Consider the following 18,793-nt stretch of genomic DNA (forward strand, 5'->3'; position numbering starts at 1 on the left):
TAAGGCACTAGGCGTAACATGGCATGGAATACGAGGGAAAAGTGACGTGTCCGAAACATGGTGGATACGCCGCTGGTACTTCCTATATATAAGCGTTTCTGACTTGTTGCCAAGCTCCGTACAACGCACCATGCGAAGGTCATGGGTTTTTGTTATCTATGTGAATGTTGTGAATCTTGAGTTCTAGTCTATCGTGTGCAAATCTATGATAACCTATGTTAATCTAGACTTATACGATCCTCTTGTTGGATCTTTAGGATGTCTTCTCGAAAGCTATCCGACACTCTCAGGAAATCCAGGGAGAAGTCTCAGAAAAAGATGATGTCATTCATGGCCGACCAGATTACCCGAGTCGTGCCAAAGATCGTCTCTGAGCTCCAAGGATCAAACACTCCTCCATCCTCTATGGACTCAAAGGCTGAAAAGCAAAAGCCTATAAAGTTCAGCTACAAACATTTCATCTCTTGCAACCCTAAGCCTTTCACGGGCAGCGATGGGGTGACTGCTATGCTCGAGTGGTTCGACAGCATTGAAGTTACCTTCATTAACAGCGAGTGCCCAGATCATCTAAAGACTAGGAGTGCGACTGGAATGTTCCAAGGCAGAGCGTTGGAGTGGTGGTCGAATGAGAGAAACATCCGTTCTAATGAAGAAGCCCATGCTCTTCCGTGGGCTGGGGTGCGAGAACTCATGATGCTCGAGTTCTGCCCTCCTCATGAATAATTGAAGCTTGAAGAAGAGTTTTGGCATTTGAAACAGGTTGGTGATGATAACCTGGCTTATACTACCAGATTCAAGCAGCTTAGCTTGATCGTTCCTCACTTGGTTTCTACTCCCAAGCGGATGATAACCAAATACATCAATGGTCTACCTCCTGCTATGCGTGATTCGATCGAAGCAGCTCAACTGGACACCATTGAAGAAGTCTATCGTTTGGCAGCAAGCCTGAACAACAATCGTGTGCGTGATAAGCAGTTTGCTACTCATGCTACCTCCAAGTCTGCAAACCAAGTTACCCAGCAGCCAAGTGGCAGCAAGAGCAAGAAAAGGAAATCTCAGGGTTCCGGATGTAATGCTATTACTCTTGCTGCAAACCCAGCTGCTAAACCTGTTTCTGCTACTGCTGCTGCTAACCCTGCTGTCCCAGAAGCTAAGAAGCAGTACACTGGGTCTTACCCCAAGTGTGCAACTTGCAACTTTCATCATCCTACTGCTTCTGCATGTCGTCTGTGCACCAACTGTAATCGCTATGGTCACACGACTCCCTACTACCGTCAAGCTAACCCTGCATAGCAAGCTCAACAAGTCCCAGCTCAGGCAGCTTTACCAGCACCACCAGCTCCTCTACAGAATCCCAAACCGGTCAATGCTGTTCGTGCATGTTTCCAGTGTGGAGATACTACGCATCTTTGTAATCGTTGCTCCCAGCTGAACCAAGATCAACAAGCAGCCGCTCGTGGACGAGCATTCAATCTCAATGCTAACCAGGCCCGCAACAACAACGATGTGGTGAATGGTATGTTTCTCGTTAATAACCTTTACGCTTCGATTCTATTTGATACTGGTGCCGATAAAAGCTTTGTGTCCATGGAATTTGAGTCTGTGATAAATTGTACATGCTCTAAGTTACCTGAGTCGTTCTCTGTTGAGGTCGCCAATGGTAAGTCGATCCTTGTTAATTCTATCGTGCGTGATTGTTCCTTGATTCTTAACGATCACGTTTTCTCTATCGATCTCATACCCATGCGATTGGGTAGTTCTGATGTTATTATTGGTATGGATTGGTTACGCTAATCATGCCAAGATTGTTTGTCGCGAGAAGCTTGTTCGTCTTCCTCTTCCGTCTGGTAATACTTTGAACGTCTATGGAGACCGACCTTTGAAAGGATTAAGGCTAATGTCATGCACACAAGCAAACAGAAGTTTACGTAAACAGAACCCTGCCTTCTTGGCCCATGTGGTGGAACAAAGGGGCAAGGGGAAGAACATAAACGATGTTCCAGTTATGTGTGATTTCCCTGACATCTTTCCTGAGGATCTACCTGGTCTTCCTCCTCCTAGATTCGTCGATTTTTGTATTGATCTCGTACCTGGTGCGACTCCTGTCGCCAAGGCTCCTTACCGTCTTGCACCTTCCGAGATGCAAGAGCTATCCAGCCAGCTACAGGAATTACTCGATAAGGGTTTTATTCGTCCAAGTACCTCTCCGTGGGGTGCTCCCATTTTATTTGTCAAGAAGAAGGATGGATCGTTTCATATGTGTATCGACTACCCCGTGAACTTAATAAGCTTACCGTGAAGAATCGTTACCCTCTACCCCGCATCGACGACTTATTTGACCAACTACAAAGCGCGTCCTGTTTCTCTAAGATTGATCTTTGATCTGGATATCATCAACTATGTGTCCTCGAAGATGATATTCCTAAAACTGCGTTTCGTACTCGATATGGGCACTACGAGTTCGTGGTCATGCCTTTTGGCTTGACCAACGCACCTGCAGTGTTCATGAACCTTATGAATTGTGTTTGTGAACCCTATTTGGATCGTTTCGTTATAGTCTTCATTGATGATATTCTTATCTATTCTAAGTCTAAAGCTGATCATGCTCGCCAACTACGTCTTATGCTCAAACTTCTATGTGGTGAACGTCTGCATGCTAAATTTTCTAAGTGTGAGTTTTGGATCGATGAAGTGCAGTTTCTTGGTCACTTTTTTAGTAATTAGGGTATTCATGTTGACCCTTCTAAGATCGAGGCAGTGAAGAATTGGTGTACACCTAAATCCGTGTCGGGGATTCGTTCTTTCCTAGGATTGGCGGGTTATTACCGTCGGTTCATCGCGGATTTCTCTAAAATCATTGTTCCTCTTACTACTCTAACCCAAAAGGAGAAACCTTTTGTTTGGAGTCCCGAACAAGAGAAATCCTTTCAAACTCTTAAGGACCTTTTGTGTAACGCTCTTGTTTTAACTCTACCCGATGGGAATGACAATTTTGTGTTGTATTGTGATGCCTCGAACCGAGGTTTGGGCTGTGTGCTCATGCAGCGGGACAAGGTCATTGCATACGCCTCTCGTCAACTCAAAATGCATGAGAAAAATTACATTACTCACGACCTGGAATTTGGTGCGGTTGTTTTTGCGTTAAAGATCTGGCGACACTACCTTTATGGTACTAAGTGTGTGGTCTTCACCGACCATAGGAGCCTTCAACGTATCTTTGACCAAAAAGAGCTGAACATGCGACAGAGGCGTTGGGTGGAATTGCTTAACGAATACGACTGTGAAATTCGCTATCATCCTGGCAAGGAGAATGTAGTGGCTGATGCTCTTAGTCGTAAGACTTATGTCAAGGCTATTCGTATATCTAGTGATTTGCATGCTTGTATTCATGAAGCTCAGTATTCGTCTGCTAATGAAGGAAGTCTATCTGTAGAAATTCTTGGCGCTAACGTTAAACAACTCGAAACTAAATCTGATGGTCTTCAGTACTATCTCAATCGCATCTGGGTGCCAGATCGCGACAACCTCCGTGAGCTCATTATGAATGAGGCTCACAAATCCCGTTATTCTATTCACCCAGACGCTGATAAGATGTACCATGATTTGCGTACTAACTACTGGTTGCCTGGTATGAAGAGGGACATTGATGTGTATGTTTCTAAATGCCTTACCTGTTTGAAGGTGAAAGCTGAACATCAGCGTCCCTCTGGACTTTTAGAACAACGTAAAATCCCCATTTGGAAGTGGGATAGTCTTGCTATGGACTTTATTACTAAGTTACCTCGTACACCTGCCAGTCATGATAGTATCTGGGTGAATATTGACCGTTTAACCAAATCGGCCCCCTTTCTTCCTATTCGGGAAGATTATAAAGTGGAGAAACTTGCTAGGATCTATACCGATGAGATTATATGCCGTCATGGCATACCTCTTGACATAATCTCTGACCGTGATGGTCGTTTTACTTTGCGTCTTTGGCAAACATTTCAGTCCACTATGGGCTCGCACTTGAATCTTAGCACGGCCTTTCATCCTCAGACGGATGGACAGACTGAGCGTACTATTCAAACCCTAGAGGACATGCTCCGTTCTTGTGTCATCAACTTTGGTGGTAACTGGGATGTACATTTACCAATGATAGAATTCTCGTACAACAACAGCTATCATTCCAGTATTCAGATGGCTCCTTTCGAAGCTTTGTATGGACGGAAATGTCGATCTCCTCTCAGCTGGCATGAGGTTAGGGAAAAGCAGTTCACTGGCCCTAAGATTATTCAAGAGACAACGGATAAGATCCTTCAGACCCGTGATAACTTGATCAAGGCTAGGACCAGACAAAAGAGCTATGCTGATAAAAGGCGCAAGCCTCTGGCATTTGATGTTGGTGACCGAGTTCTACTCAAGGTATCTCCCTGGAAGGGAGTGGTTCATTTTGGTAAGGAGGGAAAGCTCGCTCCTCGCTATGTAGGGCCTTTCGTGATACTTGAAAGGATTGGTAAGGTGGCGTACAGACTCGACTTGCCATAAGAACTAAACAATGTGCACCCGGTTTTCCACGTGTCTAATCTACGTAAATGCCTAGCCGGCGAGGAACTGCAGGTTCCCCTTGAAGACTTGCAAATAAATGAAGCTATTCAATTTTTGGAGAAACCGGTCGAAATCATGGATCAAGCTGTCAAGCGACTGAGGCGGAGCAAAATTCCCACTGCCAAGGTTCGATGGGAAGGAAAGCGTGGCACCGAATTCACTTGGGAACTGAAAAAGTGATATGAAGGCCAAGTATCCGCAGCTCTTCGAGCAATCTTCTTCTAAGATTTCGGGGATGAAATCTCCTAAAGGAGGGGAGACTATAACGCCCAACGTCCCCAAACTTTAGACTTTTGTCAGATTTAGTCCTTGACTTTATCTATTTGGCAAGTCTAGCCCCTCTACTATTTTTATGTGTGATACTTGATAACTTGGAATGCCTAAATCTACGTGTGGAATGTCTATATCTTTGGAATGTCTATATCTATATGCTCGGAATGCCTAAACCCATGTTTGGAATGCCTAATTCTATATTTGAAATGTCTAAATCTATATTGGAATGTCTAAACCTATGATGGAATGCCTAAATCTATGTTTGGAATGTCTAAATCTATTTGGTGCTTGACTCTTTAGACTCGTGAAACTTGATTCTTGGTTGAATGAGAGACTGGAGCCTTGTCACTGGCGGAATCTATTAATCTTTGGAACTTTTGGTGTTTATACTATAATCTAGTTAATATTATTACTCAATAATACGCAACGCATAATCTAACTTGCAAAACGAAGACGGGAACGCGAAAAGGATTGGATTAGCCAAGTGGCAATCCGATCGGATGACCACCCGATCAGATGACCACCCAATCGGCCGACCACTCGATCGGGCCACCATCCGATCCATGCTACACCGCCTCAATTCCCCTCCACACTATAAATAGGCCTGTCACATCACTTTATTCCCTGATGTGACAACCCTGCTCGACTAGACGCACGCACACTACATTTCTTCATTTTTCCATCGATTTCGGTACGTTTTAAGCTAGATCCTTGTACTTTCTTGATCTACACTTCATTCTCTACGTGATTCTCCTTTGAAATCACACTTTTCACCGTGAAATCTCTCAGATCTGAGTTCTTGAGGGTGATGTCATCATGGTGGTTTGTACAAACTGCTATATGACATCATTTCTGGCATGATCTAGCTTGGATCTAAGAAATTTCATACGTTTTTACACTAAATCTAAGTTAAATCTAGACTTTTTCATATAAAACTTAAGTTTCTTCATCTTTTCTTCAATCCTTTACTTTAAATAGTGAGATCCGGTTCTGAACAGATAATAGACTTGATTATTAGTCTAGAGTCGGCTTAAAGATGGGTTTCTACCGGAGAATGACGGCCGGAATATGGATTTTGACATAAATATTATCACAGACAGTAACTGATCGAACTGGGGTGGTTCCCACCCGATCAGAACGGTTGTGCGACGATGAGTTTACCATTGCCTCAATACGTACCACGCCGCCATCGCTAAACTTAGAAAATTTTACAAAATGGTAAAAGGAACAAGGTTCGCCCGACCGAGCGGCATCCCGATCGGACAGCCGTCCGATTAGACAACCACCCGATCAGGTGACACTTGTCTCGCAACCTTGAAACTTCGAAACCTTCCAACACTTAGAAACTTTTTCAAACTTGAAACTTTGGGAATCTCAATCGAGTGACAACCCGATCGGATAGCCATCCGATCGAGCAAGCCACCCGATCAAGGTAACCAAAGTACTTAATCAGAAACTTGAAACTTGGAACCTTTGATCGAATGGCAACCTGATCGGATAGCCATCCGATCGAGTAGCCACCCGATCAGAAGAACCAAAGCAATTGATACTTGGATCGAGTGACCACCCGATCGGGCAGTCGTCCGTTCCCCTCACACCATAGTCACCCGATCGACTGGCAATCCGATCGGATAGCCATCCGATCGGACAACCATCCGATCCAGTGACTGATCCACACCTTGTGCAAATTTGTTATTCTGCCCAACTCTTATCCTACTGTAATCTGATCAGGCTAATTCTAAAAGGAGCTCCCTTTGATCTAATAACAGTTGCGACTGTTAAGCAATCACTATGAGTATACTCGATCCCCTTTTTACTTTAAAAACTTTGGGGTGTAACATGTATTCTATATAAACTTGAACTCTTTGAAATCTAAACTTTATCCTATGTGTATGTGAAAACTTGTGCATTCTAGTATTCTATTTGTGCTATGTTACGTTTAATCCAGGGTGTATAGTTCCGCCTTAACAATAGTAGGGCTATAGAGGGTGCACCTCTCCCATTATTCTCAGGGGGTATTGTTAGGAAGATTCTATTTTACCTTGAGTCTTGGGTAAACACTAAAGCATCGGGATACTTGGGCTGTCACTGCGTGGACTGCGACGCTAGCACGACTGAACTATTTTTATTACGTACATTGTGGATATGAGTTGTTTTAATCTATTATTCTATTATCAAACTTGTATACTCGCCAATACTTTTGTATTGATATTTTAATACATGTTGCAGGCTGATAGGTTGCTATGAGACCATGGAAATCAAGCTAGGAGATGCCTAGAAACGTCGCTTTAATAATTTAGACTTCTGAACAATTTTTATTGGTGATGTAATCTCGATGATACTTGCTTTTGTTGTTAGACAATCTATATCATGAAATCTATTTAAATTCTATTGAAATATTTAGTGTTATGGAACCTCATGAGCAATCTGAACGCTTAGTGCTCGCACCATGATGTTTCCGCCATCGGTTGGGGTGTGAGAGTAAGCTACGCCGAAACCTTATTTTATCTGTTTTGCTCCATTTTTCTATCATTAACACTTCCAACTCTCCAAATTAAATCCAAACGCACCCCATATGTTGGAATTAATGTTTATTTATCGGGTCATGTTACGGGTCGTCGGTTAATCTCTTAGATTGTTTTAATTTGGAATAAGTAGATCAAGTGAAGATCTCCACGTGTGGATGCATGGCTGGAACTTGAATAAGCACATGAGTTTTATATTATGGTTTATTTAATAGTTTAAATTGTTTAGTCACATGCTGCATGAAAGAATAAAGAAAAAGTCAAGGGTTGACCGATTCACAAGGAAGTGTATGTTGTGGAGATGTACGTTGGGTCGCAGAAGTAGTCATGCTTTGTACTGGATCTTTAGTAGAATAAGTAGTATATTCTTTTTTTATTCCCACATTTCTTTTTGTAAGGCTATACAATTGTTGAATGAATAAAGCACCAACATTTTCTTTTCTTCACTATATGATTCGTACGCTTCTTTCTCTTCATATTTGAGAGTCATATTCAAAATCCTTTTATTTTCTCTTCTGATACATATTCATTATTGTTCATGAGTTTTGAATGAGAGTAATAAAGCTTGATAACCAACACTTGTTACTAGATTCGTGTCGGGTTTTCGGGTCATGCCAGAAATTCACACCCCTAGTGTAGGTATGTTTTACGAGGCATTGTTCCCTTAAATCCTCGTTGCTTTAAGTTTTTTTTTCATGAAAATATGTGTTGAACATGACTATGCATAATTTATATTCGATTAATGAACCTAACAGTTTTATTTACATTGTTATGCTTAATGAACATGAGAATATTGTTTACATGTGATGCCTTAATACCTTTTTCCCAGCAATGTCAGTAATCGTCAACTCACGAACAGTAATTATCGGATCGTCTTCGTCATTGGGATCAACAGGTGGTACGTCCCTAAGCCTGTTTGTTTTCCAAATGTAGGAAATGTAAGCAAGTTAGATGTAATTTTGTAGATTCAAGTAAGAGGTATTTATATGTCTATATGTGCTTACCTCTTTGTATACTCGATAGTTTGTGGCATTTCCGGGTTGATAGCAACTGTTGTCAAATATGTAGCCTCGAATTAAATCGAACCTATAAACAATATTTTTAATGTTTGATGTAAACTGCTTTGATAAATCTGTTTCAGTAGCAAGTATTTTATTTTTCAAGAAACATACCATAGTAGTTTGAAACTTGAGTGGCTGTTATAGCAACTATGTTGCCAGATCCAACATGGTCACCGATTAGATGTAACATACTCGGCCAAAGAGTGATCTCAACCTTGTTTCGACTGTATAACAGAAGATGTATTGATAACCGTATTTGTTAATAATTTATTATCATTTATGAGATAAGTTTGTGACACACTTACCGCTCGTCGCGTAGCACAACCTTCCTAACTCCTGAAATCCTACCTGTTGGTTGGAGATAATTGCGGTCCACACGGCCTATGAAGTCTACAATTATTCAAATCTTTAGGGCTTAGTGTATAAATTATAAACATATTTTCTATAACTATTGATCATAGTATACGTGTACCGGTTAGCAATTTGTTAACTTTGATGCGACCCCTTAGCACCTCTAGCTCACAAAGCCGAAGTATATGTTTGGTATATCTGCGCTTTCTATGGGAACAAACTTTGCCTTCTTACCTATTATAAGCGATGCTGGGTGGTTTATAGTAGCCATGTAGTCTCGAGGCTTAGTGCAGACATAACCAGTAACCCTGTAGCATGATTGCAGCCTTATTATTTTGTCAAAGTATTCTATTTTGTTACCATCAGCTGTAGCTTCAATACCGTCTCCCTACGTTACAGGTAATCTAATAGTGTTTGGATGTCATATGCCTTTGGGAAAAAAACATAAACTATACCCTTGAAACACTGACCAACATATAATATCATACGTTTTCTAATATCACAACCGGAATTGATAAGGATGGAATAATGACTTACATTTCTATCAACAAACTGATAGCACAGGTCGTTTTTCTTAATGCCAGGGACTTTGCTGGTAGAAATCCATTTTTTAATCACTCTAGTCTCGATAGTTGTTGCTTTTTCTCTTGCTCTTATGTTGCCAGCCCTGGAGGACATATTCGCTTGTTACCTTATAAAGACCAAAACAAAGAATAAGCTATTGTATCGTAGGTAATATTTATAATGATATTATTCGAATATTGCTCATTTATGATGTTCGTTTAAAAAAAATATAACCTTTTGCATCGGCAAAATCAAATCAGTAACTTTGAGGAAAAATGTAAAGTAATATGAATATTCAACATGTACATAATTCTATGAGTATCAATTTAGATTAAGAAAGAAAAGGCGATTGGCCAAATCCTAAATATATTAAATTTCAATCTTATATAATAATAAACCTACTGATTTCTCTTGTTAATAAAGTAATAATAGATAATTAGTTACTCCAAATCCTTAAAAACTCAAAATTAAAGCCTATAGAAAGAATTGTTATCTCCACCAACAAATCATCAACACAAAGATGTGTTATCTCTACCACAGATGCTCTACACCTAAAAATAATAAACTTTCCTCACATATGTAAACCAAACCTCAGACGAAACCTAAAATTTGGTAACCCTAAAAAACCATGAAAACCCTATAACAAAAATTACTTCATCCTATACAACAATTGCCACACATTATAACTAAACAACAAACATTGGTGAAAAATTTACCAACTTAAGAGTAGGAAAACCCGTTTAGAAATAAGATTAACATAAATCAGAAGGACCTACCTTCGATCAACAGTTGTGTGAGCGGGATAAATGAACCAGAGAGATTAGGGCTTGATTCAGTTCTGAGGAAAGAGTAAATGGCATGTCTGGGGTTTAAACCCTAAATCGTGATGGAGAAAGACATGTATCAGGGGCACTTGGCACTTTGTAATCAGGTTTATAACTCAAACCGTCATCAGATAGACACCTAATGAACAACTGGAGATCTATATAAAAGAGCTGACAATCCTACTCTTTTTACAATTTATACAACTGGTACTACATATACTGCAAGCAGTACAACACATAATGCACAACAATGTTTTAAATTTAAATTAACTAGTATTAAGCACCCCCGCGTTGCGGCGGGGCCATCAACACTGAACTTGCGGCGTGTTAATGCGAATAACTTAGACCGAAACGTAAAACATAAAAAGGAATAACTAAGTTAACCTAGGACTCGTGCATTGCAACGAACCTATCAAACTGGAAAAATAGACAATGTAAAAATGTTGAACCGCACACACGTTGCGCTGTGTTAACTCGCAGAATTTAAAACGGAACGTAAAACGAAAAATTTGCGTAAGATGGAAAATATAAGGGACCAAAGTTGGAAGTAAAAAAATTGTGAGGTTAAATTGCGAAAGACGAAAACTTTTAGGTTAAAAGTAAACAAATCAAATAAGTTTGGGTTAAAAAAAAATCAAGTTATTTTTATGAAAACCCTCTAAGTATTGAGTATACCCACTTAATGTATACAATTGTTGAAATTGATAGATAGTATGGAAATAAAATTAAAATCTATATATATAATTTTTACAATGTATTTGTATTTTGATTTTGTAAATCATTTATTTTGTAAGATATGTGAAAGAAATCGTCGCATTTGTGCAGGGATACAGACTTAACGTTTTCTGATGAATGCACCGATAGTGCTCCAATATATTACAATAAAGATTCTTTTCAGGTGCTCAAATTTTCATGATTCCTTATTTTTTTGATATATCATGTTAGATTCGCAAGCCCTTTTTGTACTAACATACAAAAAAATCATGTGGCTTCAATCAGATGAGTTATTATGAGTTAGAGTATGTATGGAGCTCTATGTTTTGTATCATGTGCTTCGAGAGTCCATGATTATCATTTCAACCATTCTAGAAAGACCAAAATTTTGGGCATACACTAGCAAGGAGAATCATCTGGACCAATCTTGAAACGACACATGGCAAGGAGACGTGTCCAATTGCTACGAATAGGACACGTGGATATTTTCAAATGAGCGGAATTCACAGGTGTGTTGATGCTTATTTGGATACAAATTAATTATGTTCCGGAAAAGAGATGAAAGAGAGGTCATCTGGTCTGATAATTGGGATCTCAATAGGAGTGGCGATTGGAGCTCTTTTAGCCGTAGGTGGGCTACTTTGCTTTAGGTTTCACCGGAAACGACTTCGAATCGGTAGTAGCAGTTCTAAGAGGTAGCGACTATCCCCATTCGTGCAAATGGTGCTGATACTTGCACCATCTTATCCAATTCGTCAATGGGTACTGAATCGTCAAGAACGTCTGTACAAAATGGCGTCCCGTTGTGGCTTGGTGGTCTTAAGAAGGGTCATGTGGTCGCTGCTTCTGGAATTCTCGAGTATTCTTACAAGTATGTTCAACTTCAAATCATTTGTACTTGATAAACATTACTGTTATTATTTCTTATTTTGTAAATATCTTTCTTACCGTTATCTTTTTGAATTTTCTTTTCTTGATCATGCAGAGATCTACAGAAAGCAACCTACAATTTCACCTCATTGATAGGCCAAGGGGTGTTTGGTTTTGTTTATAAAGCTTAGATGACCACTGGTGAAGCAGTTGCCGTTAAAGTTCATCGAATTCTTCTTCATCTTGGTAGTCGCTTTCTGTTCAGATCTGGTTTTAGTTCTTTCAATCAATTTTGGGGATTATTCTTAATATCGGAAACCCTTATTGCTATATGTTTGTGTGTATATGTTCATTCTATTGAATTCCAGTAAGACAACGTTATTTAAGTTTCTTTGTTTAACCGATATACCATTATTCAATCAATGCCAGCTGTATTCTTTTTCCTCATAGATGTATCGATGAACGATGTACAGACTGGCGCATCTGCTGGAGCTTGCAGCGCGATTAGCTGAGTTATTGCAGATCTTCCTGTAAGTCTGTGTTCATTACGACATGCTCAAGCTTATGAAAATGTTACGTGTAGTTGGTTTATATTAATCTGATTGGTGCAGGAGGGTCCTCGAACTCTGGTGGGAATTGCGACATTTGACTCGAGCATCCATTTTTATAATCTAAAACGTGCATTACAGCAGGTTTAATGTTTTGGACATTAAAATAAATAGATAATAAAGAGAAAATACAAGTTTTGACTAAGTGTAGCTTTTTTCGTAATTTTGGTGTTGCAGCCTTTGATGTTCATAGTTCCCGACGTACAGGATGTTTACACTCCGCTTCAAACCGATGTTATTGTTCAACTATCCGAGGTTTGTCATACAACATCTTTACGAGGGTATGTATGATTGGTTTAGTGAACTGTAAAATTAGTGAACATTATTTTTGTGGTAACAGTGTCATCAGCATCCAGATCTACTGCTGGAAAGCATCCCAACTATGTTTGAGAATAACAAAACAGTCATCACGATATTTTTGTCAACTTTAAGTAACATGCCTTTTGCTTCTTTTATCACTCAGGCTGCATTTTTGGCAATGAAGAGCACCGGAGGCAAACTTTTGGTATTTCAATCAGCCAAGCCCATGCATAATATTGGTATCGGGGCTTTTTCTGCTAGAGAAGCTGAAGGGAGAACATATATATGTGCCGGAGAGAAGGTATATAAATATTTATAAAAAAACAAATATTTCTTGCTTGTGTTTATTTTTTTAACGTTTAACCTAACTCTCAAAGTGACGTTTATATCTAATTTTCAGGAACTTCATAAACTACTTCAACCAGTAGACGAGACTTTAAAGACTATGGCTATCGAATTTGCTAAGTACCAGGTAATCTATTTTTTTTAGGGAAATAACATTTAGTATGTTGTTTTCATATATCTATTTTTAACATTTTCAGGTCTCAGTCGATGTATTTCTTACTACTCAAAGTTATGTTAACATTGCTAAATTTATTATTGAAAACTAAATTTTCCTAACCCGGATGTTCCCGGGTGATAGCCTAATATAATATATAAAAGGACTAGCTATTAAGCTTAGTCCTTTTATTAGCCGATCTAATAGAGGTCCTCCAGTCGTCCTCGATGGCGTTACTCGGCGACGACGGTCGAGGGTACGAGCTAGCCCGGAAACTAGAACTGCAAGGCGTATGGAGATCGTGGCTGGGAGACGATTCAATGTACGCCAACTTCGTTCCCTTCTTATCATCACCCTCTTCCTGGGAATCCTTCATGAGGACCGACGACACCAGGTCTAGGGCTCAAATTCTCCTTCAACTTCGTGCACGCGCTTTACTCTTCGACAAAGCTTGCGTCTCGCTCTTCCCCCGCTCCAATCGCTCTTCTCCCTCTTCTAATTCCAAGCTCAATCCCAATTGTAATTCTGTTGGATAAATTCTTTGTGTTTTTTGTTCTAATAATTCTTTTTCGTGGGTTGATGTTTTTATCTAGTGTACTGATTTTCAGTAGCAACTGAATTCTGATTTTAATTTTTCTTTCAGATTTGCAGTTGCACGGGGATGATGTTTATTACACTCTGGAGAATCCTACACAAAATGTGGCGCAGCCATCCAAGGTGTGTTGATTCAATTTTTTTTTTTTTTTTTTTTTTTTTTTTGTATGCATAAGTTTTTCTGTATGTGCAGATGTTAATGTGTCATTAGATTATAGCTGAAGTATGTTTTCTCGTTTGTACATATGTTTTATTATTAATCGGTATGCGCATATAATGTGTATATATGTGTGGGCGCTCGGGGGGCAAAATTGAAAGTGCACTAATTTTAACGTTATTTTACTAGTTTCGTGAAAATGACGTTAAAAGAGGGGATGGTTAATCATGCATCATGTGGTGGCGTTGATAGCCGAAAGACAAGGGGTACATAAACTAATCGGCAGTTGTCTCAATTGCTGAGTGTTATGTGCCTTATGTCTAAGGCTTGATGCAAAACTATTATCAAGCCGGGGGTCTCACTAGAAGCAGCCTCTCTATTCCTACGGGGTAGAGGTAAGGCTGTCTACATCTTACCCTCCTCCTCAGATCCTACCTTAGCTTTGCTATTGGTGGGATTTACTGAGTATGATGATAGAGTTAAAGAACCATCAGATTGTATGTGAAGATGCTAATGTGTTTGCTTATTGGGTGTTCCTGAAAAAAAGTGCTTGTTTTAGACTGAACATTAGAAGTCAAAGACAACCTTTTTCAGATGTTGGGTTTTTTAATTAGTAGAATCCTTATTAATATGTCTTATTAGTGGTGTGCTCATACCTGTGGCAATTAATCCAAGGCCATATATAGTACACCATAAGCTCTTATATGAATTTAATTGCGATCGGAAATTTCTCTTGTCATAGTGTTTGTTTGGATTTGTTGATTTTTTTTAACTGATACTGTTTCATCATAGTCTACTCTAATCTCAATGGTCTATATTAAACGTTCAAACCGAGCAGCTGATTTTTTAACTGATACTGTCTATATGTTGTCTTTTTTAAGCATTCTTCGTTACATACGACACATGTTATTTGGCATTTGCTTGACTAGAACCTGAAGCATTGCTATTCCTTCATGATCATTAGAATTTATAGAATGAGTTAATTACTATTTTCGTCCCTGTGGTTTCTCAAAAATCACTATTTCAGTCCATTAGTTTAAAAATTGCGATTTCAGTCCTTGTGGTTTCACTTTCGTAACCATTTCAGTCCCTGTACTTACAGATTAAATGGTTACGAAAGTGAAACCATAGGGATTGAAATTGCAATTTTTAAATTAATGGACTGAAATAGTGATTTTGACAAACCACAGGGACGAAAATAGTAATTAACTCTTATAGAATTTTTCTTGCAAGAGCGACATCATAAGGGTAGCTAGATGTAGTTATCGCTTGACCTAAATTCAGGGAACGTTTTATGTGACATTTAATTAATTGACTTTGTTGCATAGGTAAAAATTTGAAGCACACCAGCTGTATTGATATATCATTGTTTGAATGGTCGGCAAGAAAACGTTTATCACTGTAATGCTGTATACTGTTTGATTTTATCTTTTTAAATTATTTCCCTAATAATCAAGAATTATTACTTTTTTAGGATTTATAGGTGCTATTGATGTTTAATTATTTACAAACTATTTTTTACTTGCTATAGCTGTAAACATTTCTTGGTTGTGATTATTTATTAATCACAACTTTATTATTATTTGACTGTATCATGGTTGTAAAAATCCCGACTAGTCTGCGACTAATCACTAATCGGTGGTAATCGCTAGGCGGTCCTATTTGGGCCAGATTTTGTCCAAATTTCGATCAAACCTTATAAATTCCTGCCAATTACTTAAAAAAATGGGTCAATGTGTGGTTAAAACATGTCTACTTTTAAAAAACTACATATAAAAATGTGTGTGCATATATATATATATATAACTAAAGATGACACATAAAAATCTCAATCCGATTAATCGCCCAACTAGCGCCTAGCGATTCCTACAACACTGGACGGTATAATCATAGGTCATGGCTTCTAGCGCTTCTTATTAATTTTGCTAATTTATTTGACAGGTGGTGCAATCAAAAGCAAGTTTTGGTGTTGGATCAAGGTATGGTGTGCATGAAGATGATAGTATGTCTCAAAGAATCCCAGAATCATGGTATAGCCAATTCTTTGAAAAGTATAGAGCTACCAAACCATACCGATTACCTTCAGGGGATCGAGAATCTGAAAAACGTACACCCGAGCAAATGGCTAATTATCTTAGAATTGTTGAAAAACATAAAAGAAGCCGTGCAGTTTTCATGGAAGACAATGGTATGGTCAGAATATCTTGTAATTTAGAAGACAGCGATGAAGGTTTATTCTTCCCCGAGACAACGTTTTCAGCAAACTCTGTACCCGATAGCGCTTTACCTCCTACTTCATCAAGTCAAATGGATAACGTGCAGAACGTAAAGTGCAACGGGGTTCTAGATACTTTACCGCCGCTAATGACCAAAAGCCCCATAATGTTAGAGAGACTCGGTATAAGACCTGAGTACCTTAATATGGAACAAACAGGGAACAACCATGATCATCGTGGATCATCTGGGATGAAAAATAATTTAAGTCCAGAACAAGCAGCAGAGATGTCACGAAAAATGGTTTCTCGTTTGTTAATGGATGTGGGGTTCGACCGGGCTACTGGTGGGCCGTTGGATATATTTGGTCAGTTATTAGGTTCTCATGTATCTAAATTAGGTCGTATTTTGAAAATTCTTTCCGATGGTTACAAGAAAGAGTGTTCAGCAATTGAACTACTAAAGATGTTCCTCCAAACAATTGGACATGGGTACGCTACATTTTCCTCAATGCCGTGATTGTTTTTTGTTCTGACATGTTTGTTTTTTGGCTTACTCTAGTAATCTTGCGGCTTTTGCTGAGGTGGTGAAAGATAGTACGAAGAACAATGTACAACAACAGACACAAATGCAACAAGTTCAGGCGATGCAGTCACAGTTACAATTGCAAAATCAAGCTAATGTTAGGCTACCCCATCAGGTCAGTCAAAATGGATTAACCACACTGAAATCATACGGGTTTGCGTTTTTACAAATTCACCGAAACAACGATTTACTCATCTCATGTCTTTTTTTGTGACATGCCACTAATTAATATATTGTTCAAGTTATAATCCCCTTGCAACATATATATGTTTTAAATCTTGGATGATAACACGATAATCATTGTTTGTTTATTTGAATCAGTTTCTTTTCACACAATGCTTATTTACATTGCAACTTTTCTATGCATAATGGTGTAGTACCTCATGTTTTTCAAAAAAATATTTAAAATTTTTTTTTTTTTACGTTTAACCCAAAACTTTTCATCTTTTGCAATTTAACCTCACAACTTTTTTACTTTCAACTTTGGTTTTACGTTCTCTAATTTTTGCGAGTTAACACAGCGCAACGTGCATGTGTGTTTCAACGTTTTTACGTTTTGCTCTATTTTTTGCGAGTTAACACGACGCAACGCTTGGTTTAAAAAAGCGAGTTTTAAGCGCGCTTAAACTGTGAAGCGTTTGGAATAGCACTTTTTTTGGTCTGAGGCGATAATTTATGTCGGTTACTTATGGAATTTAGATTTAAAAAAAAAAAAGAAAAAGTCACAGGTCAAGTTGACTCGTTTGACCATTTTGCTTGCTGTTATAGTTTCCAAGGCAGATGCACAACCAGATGGTTCACCCGTTACAGCAACAACAGCAGCAGATGGTTCACCCTTTACAACAACAGCAGCAGTGGGACCGAATGCGAAGACGGCAACCTTCAACCTCTCGTCCTGTCATGAATATGGGTGGTCACATGAATATGGATAGCGATAGTCAAAGTCAAGGTCAAAGTCAAAGATCTGTGGTTGAAGTCAAACTTGAAAACCCACCTGAGTTTCCTATGGACACTAATGCTGCCGCCGCCTTTTCAACAATGAACTACAGAAATCCCCAGATGCAATTCCGACAACAGCAATTCGCTTCAATCTCAGCCTTCCAAGCTCAATCCAACAATCAGTTTCGCCCCATGGCTTCTGTCCAAATTCCCCAACTCCAGCCACAAGCCCATTCACCGTAAGTTATATATTATTTCAATAAAAATTAATATTGTTTTTAAAAATTAAAATAAGTTGTAAATACGTCGTCGGATGTAGGAACATGGGCCTGGTTAGAGCTCCACCTGTGAAAGTTGAAGCCTTTGGGGAACTGATGGGTGGGGATTCATCAATGAAGCATGATTCTGATGAAACTAAACTGACTTCCCCAAAGTAAACCAACAGGTAATTGTGAATATTCCTGTTTGACTTTCGAGAGTTCAGTCTTCGCGTACAACTAACTTTGATGATGTTTTATAATCGTTAGAGTTTAGTAGGTTTTAAACTAGTGTTTGTATGTCAAATTCTAGATGAATTATTATTACCAAGTAATAATGGATGTGACATATAGATATATGATAACTTGTGGCGGATGATTATTTATGGTTTATTAAGGTTACATATATCTGAACACCAAGAATAAGTTCAACTACTTTGACAAACTGTGATGGCGAGTCCATTCATAGTTCGATTGTTGGAAATTAGATTGAGCAAAACACAATGATTTCAAGTAACTAATCACTAGTTACGACTCTATATTATTAATATCAAAGACCACACCTTATCATACTCAGTATATCCCACCAATAGCAATGCCAATGTAGGGTCTGAGGAGTAGTGTAAGATGTAGACAGCCTAGCCTTACCTCTACCCGGTGGTAGGAATAGAGAGGCTGCTTCCAATGAGACCCCCGACTCGATATATCGAAAAGACCAAACCTTATAAGGACCCTAAACCATGTATTTATACGAATAACTAAACTTGCTATTCTAAACTGGCTAAAACTAGAAACCTTCCAAAATGTATGAACCAGCCCTATAAATTATAGATGACACAGTTTGTTAACCTTCATCAGATGTGATCTTCAA

At 38.8% G+C, this 18,793-nt stretch overlaps 2 protein-coding genes and 1 pseudogene across 2 annotated transcripts; all 3 read left to right on the forward strand.

Moving 5' to 3' along the window:
- Positions 1–10,997: 10,997 nt before the first annotated feature.
- Positions 10,998–13,297, forward strand: LOC110894845 (annotated as a pseudogene).
- On the forward strand, positions 12,561–13,288 carry LOC110892834 (protein transport protein Sec24-like CEF). Its single transcript, XM_022139976.1, has 4 exons — positions 12,561–12,632; positions 12,718–12,978; positions 13,078–13,149; positions 13,220–13,288. Exons 1-4 carry the CDS (start codon positions 12,561–12,563, stop codon positions 13,286–13,288), a joined length of 474 nt encoding a protein of 157 aa, XP_021995668.1.
- A 55-nt stretch (positions 13,298–13,352) lies between the features above and the next one.
- On the forward strand, positions 13,353–18,357 carry LOC110894846. The gene is made up of 6 exons (XM_022142076.2): positions 13,353–13,695; positions 13,820–13,893; positions 15,869–16,632; positions 16,703–16,841; positions 17,495–17,904; positions 17,985–18,357. The coding sequence occupies exons 1-6, from the start codon at positions 13,404–13,406 to the stop codon at positions 18,100–18,102; spliced, it is 1,797 nt and encodes a 598-aa protein (XP_021997768.1). The 5' UTR covers positions 13,353–13,403; the 3' UTR covers positions 18,103–18,357.
- Positions 18,358–18,793: the final 436 nt, after the last annotated feature.

This window comes from Helianthus annuus, chromosome 12, assembly GCF_002127325.2.
Source record: "Helianthus annuus cultivar XRQ/B chromosome 12, HanXRQr2.0-SUNRISE, whole genome shotgun sequence".
Classification (NCBI taxonomy): Eukaryota; Viridiplantae; Streptophyta; class Magnoliopsida; order Asterales; family Asteraceae; genus Helianthus; species Helianthus annuus.